Genomic DNA, 6,000 nt, shown 5'->3' with positions numbered 1-6,000 from the left:
ATATCTGTTTGTAATATTATATATATTATACACACACACCCATTAAAGAAAGTGTTGTGCCCCGGATGCCCAGATAAACAGTCCATGCTCTCATACTTCTGCTGATTATATGGTACACCATGAATTTTCGTCCTCTGATGAACTTACCTGGGCGTGTATGCGAGTGTTGGGCTACCCACCGATGATAAAAAGCACTATGTGCCCTGTGTGAGAATATAAATCCATAAAGGACAAAAGCTGGACGAGGTTGGGGAAGAATTGCAATTAATATATTTTAAGTCCAAACTAAAAACAACTTTTTACATAGACACCCAAAGCTCCTAAGGCATATCTGTACATTCCCAGTCAGAATTATAAGTGTGTGGTCCTCATTGCTAAATTCTAAAGAATATATTTACAAAGGCAGAGGCAAAGTATTATTTATACAGGTATCATCTAAGCTCTGACTCAGTTTAGCCCACATACAGATGTGTTTTCAGAGATGGCGTGTCCTAACCCCAATAAAAACCAAAATAAAAATAAATAAAATCATAAATAAAATCAACCTATACTGTCCCTGAAATATAACAGACAGCCGATAAATCATTCAGGGTTAGCATGACCCAAAAGAAATATCTGGCTGAGCCACCCATTAAAGAAAGTTACGGGCCCCGATGCTTGTAAATAGTCAGTATTCTCATACAATTACTTCTGCCCTCATTCTGCCGATTACATTGTACACCGTGAAGTTCTCTGATGAACACATGAAGGATGCTTGACCGTACAGTTTCTTCTCCATCTTTGCTCCAAAGAAGTCCCGGCTGGCATATCGGGGTATTATGCCTTTAGAGATTATCCACATGGTGAGTGGCAAGTAATGAAACGTAAAACCAGTCCTAAAATTCTTTACAGAAAATCACACTATGACCCATCACTGTAGCAGACAAAAATTATTGCACCTCCTCTATTAGTCCTTTAACTTTCACGTCAAGTGGGTCTAGAACAGTGTGATAGAGCCTAACATGGGATCTTTTGAAAGGCAAAAAAAAGCATACAATAAAAACAAAGTGCTTAGGCTGTCAGGAGTGTTTACAGGGCAGTGGCTGGGTATCAAAGAAAAACTCTTAAAATGTAATAAAAAAAAACGTGTGAACATATTGTTATGTTAAAATGTGGTATGTCTCCTATTGATTATGCCCTACAGCACCCCTGTATAGTAGTGATGATGGGTTACTGCAGCAATACATGAGGTCCGAATCCTGGGACCGATTGGGGAGTCAAACAGTGGTTGGGGACAGATGCTTTGGTGGGGCTAAATCCAGCAGGGCCTGCACAGTTCCTGCCACTTCCACCAATCCGGTTTCTTCAAGAATGTGGGGAGGCAGACACAGACGATCCTACACAGGGGGGCAGTGAAGAAGGGACAACAAAAACAGAAAACAAAAAGACTAAATGATAGAAATCAAAATAAAACAGTAACAAAATAAACAAGCAACACACACCAAAACGCAACAAAATGCATAAAAAGAAAAACAATCCAATATTCATGATAGAAAAGATTAAAATTGGCAACAATTTTCTGTCACTGAGTTAAGGACTCGTAGTCGGAGAATATTTGTAATGTACCACATATTCTGTAAGACAGAAACAGCTGGAGGTGTGTGTGAGGATGTAAGCAGCAGCAACTCCATTAACAGCCCAGAAAGCAAAAGAATGAAGGACACAAGAGAAAAGAGCATCATGCACAGTCTTTAGCAAAATTTATTTATGAAAAGAAAAGCAAAAAAGTGCAAGTGGCACTGGAGATACAAAAGAGGGAGCATAGCATATCAGAGCACTGCCTAGAGTAACACTGTTACTGCAATGAAATACCCAGAAGTAATTTGCATTATATAGCTCGTTCTGTCGCTAACGTACAGAGTAAGCTCAACAGTCATGATGCTTTAAGGCACCCTTGCTGACAATTACAAAAAAATACACTATTCGGTACCTGGCCAGTTTGGTGCTTTATGTTGGAACGGGCATAGCGCAACACCCGACATCAAGAGATGTTAACCTTACTACTTTTGTAAGGAGGAAACAGATTCCAGAGATAAGCGAAGCAGAGACACGGGTCTGATTTTCCCTAGCATACAGTTTAGGTGGTATACAGGAATATGGTAACAAATACAAATTGGTAGTTGTCCAGGCTGTAACCTGAACTACCTGTAACCTGATGTATCACTGAAAATGTTTAATGCTGGGTAATTACTGCTGGGACACTGACACAACCAGTACGCACTTTTAATTTACAGCCACATTTGTCCTATGAGTGGTATATTCTGACTCAAGAGAGGAGACCTTACAGTATGTTATAATGAAGGGTGGTCTAATTATTGGATGGATATTTTTAAGTCATCCAGCAACTTTCACCTCTGACAAGCCCTTGACCAGCACCTCCATTAAAGTTTTTATATAATCCTTAGGATCCACCTACATTGTGGGTTTTTAGGGTCTCAAAGAGACCAGTTTCCTCTTTCTTAAAGGGAAGTGATAGCTCTCTTAAATGATGTAACAAACCACATTATATACATACACGTCTACTTCCTATACGAAACAAGAGACTGAATGAGTGCCCATTCATTGGAGATTACTTATGGTTAAACCACATTATCAGAGGTTTCCCAAAGACTTTGTTTGCAGTTGCTTAACCTCCAGGTTAGAAATCTACAGAAAGTAAGGCGGCCACATGAGGGCTGCCATCAGAGGTTTCCCAGTATCAGCTGACAGCACAGGCCTCAACCGTGTCCTGGCCCATGATGGGGGTGTGTGAAGCTAATCGCTAACCCCTCTGTTTTTCCAATTTAAAAAAATAAATAAATAAGACCCTTAAAAAAGTTTTAAAAAAAAGATCAAAAGATTAATTTGAATTAACACACAACAATCCCTTCCCCCAGAGCTCCCATGTTACAAGTCCGAAGTGGGGCTATGAGGGTTCCCAGGGCTGGGCCCCATAGAGCTGTACAGTCTGCACTCCACTGACAGGGGCCCTGGGCCCCAAGTTATTAACGTAGCTCTGGTCTGTATTTGGAAGTGGCATATTCTGGATTCCCATGCTTGTCATTGTCAGTTTCCAGCACAGCCTTCATTCTTAAGCCATAAACTATGAAAAAATGAACAGCTAGTCTGTGTTAACGTAATTAGAAGGCACTGGGTAATCACAGCATGTCACTATTCACAGCAAGGATACATAGGCTTGTTGAAAATAGTATTAGTGCATGTTAGCTCAATACGGCCCAAAATATAGCACACGTGTTCATTCCTGATATTTTATAAGCCTTTGGTATAGGTTAGCTCCATATGGATCTCATAACCACCAAACCATGTTATGCTGAATACTAGGAAGTACTTGGCCTGGGTACAGGAGTGCAAACAGATGTGAAAAGGTAAAAAAAAAAATAAAAAAAAAAAAAGGCTACAACTATTTCCATATTAGCAGCCCATTCCTGTTCACCACTTGTAGGTTCCGATTCCTACAAGGGCAGGTGTGAAAATAATCGGTAGCATGGATGGGGTAAAATAGTTAAATCCCTTTCTAATCGGCGGCATCGGGTTGCAAGCAGGAGGAGTTGAAGGCCCCCTTTTGCCTGTCCAGTTATTAGTAAATGAATGGGCTTGTGGTAGGTCTTCAGACTGTCCCTTCACCAGGACCAATGCACAATACTTGTAAAGGCTACACTTCTAACACCTTTGTTCTTGGATGTCAGTTTTGTCTTGACCATTTGTTACGGAATAGATGGAAAGCTGAAATTGTGCTTTAAGAGAAAGCTTTGTGGAAGAACAGAAACAGGCAAGCCCATTAATCCCATTCCCTGATTAGTTGGTATACATTGCAAGACCCCCCCCTCTTCAAGCCTGTGTCCAGAAGGTAAGAAACCAGCGATAGAGCAGGAAGAGGAGAAGCATGAGGGTGCAGTAAAACACCCCGAAGCCCAGAAGGTGGAAGGGAAGAGCAGGTGCTGGTGAGCCTTCTCCAAAGGAGAGGAGACTTTCCAGAGTCCCCATAACGCTGCAGAGGTTTAGTTGAAGAATGTCTGAAGGGAGACAGACTTTGTCCTGTCCAGAAGGGGCGAGCAGGAAGGGAAAAACAGAAACGCAGAGTCAGTCATGCAAACATCGACATGCAGTTAGAGTCACATCACTGCAGAATTTAGATCCGAGGAGAGGAAGCAGGCCAGAAGAAAAATCACACAAAGCAGTTAATGTTTATAGATAATAAATACAACTATCCGATTCAGAACACTCAGGTCATAATTTCAATAAAGCCAGGATATATGTGGAATATTGTCAATGACTTCTATAAATGTCCTATAACTCACAAAAGGGTTCATGTCATGGTCTACTAATAGAGGCAAAAACCTTTATACAATACAATTTTGTTTTTATAAAGACAACTACAAAACAAAGGAATATATATCCACGGTACTGAATGGCATCATTAACGTCTATTACACAACTGGAAAAGGCTGGTGCTGCGGAGGCTATCTGGAGTTGGCAGAGGAGGGGACGATTTTCACCCAAGTCAAGTATGTTTTGTATTGGATGTTACTTTAACAGCTCATTGCTATTTTGCTGAATAAGGAAATGAGGCCGAGAATACTAGAAAATGCAACCTGTATGAGAAACCCAAAGTGTCTAAACATTGTGTTAATAAGTGTTCTATGGGAGGCTATAGTGCTATAACCAAACGCAGGCTTTGGTTACCGGTGTAAAAACGACATACCTGAGGGACACCGATTTTCCTGCAGGCTTCCAAGAAATTTTCCACATTCCGTCGGCACTTTGCCATGGTGAGTTTGGGCTATTAAAGAGAAATATGATTTTGGAAAATGCTTGCTCTGTCTCTAGTGTGCACAAATTGTGTGTATGTGTGTGTGTGTGTATATATATATATATATATATATATATATATATATATATATATATATATATATATATATATATATATACACACACACACACATACACACATATATATACACACACATACATACACACACACAAAACATATATATACTTACGACAGCTGGAGAAGGGACATGAATACTAGGTACCGATCTAGGCCGGACATGATTGGCTAAATGACACAGTACCACTCCATCTGTCAAAGCAGATCCCAGGTCATCAGGAAGGGACACCTTTAACCGTGACTCAATGTTCTACGGAGAGTAAAACACATTTCATTGCAACGAAAAACAATTCAGTAGTCATATTTTAAGGGTCCACAATAGTTATTAACTTTGTAGTCCAATAACTTATGGTCACTGGAATACATCGATATCTATGGACATCATTCCAGATCTGAGGGCTAGAACAATAATAAAAGTACAAATATTTCTGCTGTACAATAAGCATTCTCTTAAAAGTACATAATGATAATAGTAAAAGTAGCTCACTAATTTATTTTGGGTTGCTTTCAGATAATTTGAGGTAAACACAGCCTTCCCTGCTTTTTTAAACAAAGTCACTCTAGAGGCAGGTACTTGCTTTATGTTATTTGAATCTTCACGAAGCCGTGATTTATACTGTCACAGAATGCCTGGTGTCTCTGTTGCATACTAACCAGCAGATGACCCTGTGATGCTTGTTTGACTCATGACAGTCACCTTGAGCGGTCTTCTAATTTACCAACAGGCGATAACTGGATTCAGACCTGGTGCCCGGCATTGTAAACATATTTTTGTGGTAATAATGAATATATGGCACTCAACCGGAAAAAAGTCTTAAAAATAATCAGAATTTGACGTTTTCAGTAATTATCAGTACAGTATGTGTGTTTTGGGAAGTAAAATACAAACCTTACGGAGCCTCTCTGTCACTTCTACATCTTCCCGGTTAAACTTAGAGCTCTGTTCTGTTCTGGAGTTTACAGACTCGTTGCGAGCAGCTGAGGGTGGAGGTGTGTTTCCTACCAAACAATATGATGAATCAGTCGTACAGTTCAAACACATATTTACTTATATATATATATATATTTTATAG

At 39.9% G+C, this 6,000-nt stretch overlaps 1 protein-coding gene across 1 annotated transcript in view; it reads right to left on the bottom strand.

Moving 5' to 3' along the window:
- Window positions 1-247: 247 nt before the first annotated feature.
- LRCH3 (leucine rich repeats and calponin homology domain containing 3) overlaps window positions 248-6,000 on the bottom strand; it is a 33,544-nt gene continuing 27,791 nt past the window's right edge. The window contains 4 exon segments of the mRNA XM_053460777.1: window positions 248-1,376; window positions 4,742-4,819; window positions 5,040-5,177; window positions 5,817-5,926. Coding sequence (XP_053316752.1) covers window positions 1,257-1,376; window positions 4,742-4,819; window positions 5,040-5,177; window positions 5,817-5,926 — 446 coding nt within the window. The 3' untranslated portion in view covers window positions 248-1,256.

This window comes from Spea bombifrons, chromosome 3, assembly GCF_027358695.1.
Source record: "Spea bombifrons isolate aSpeBom1 chromosome 3, aSpeBom1.2.pri, whole genome shotgun sequence".
Taxonomy (NCBI): Eukaryota; Metazoa; Chordata; class Amphibia; order Anura; family Pelobatidae; genus Spea; species Spea bombifrons.
This window is presented reverse-complemented; position numbering and strand designations above follow the sequence as displayed.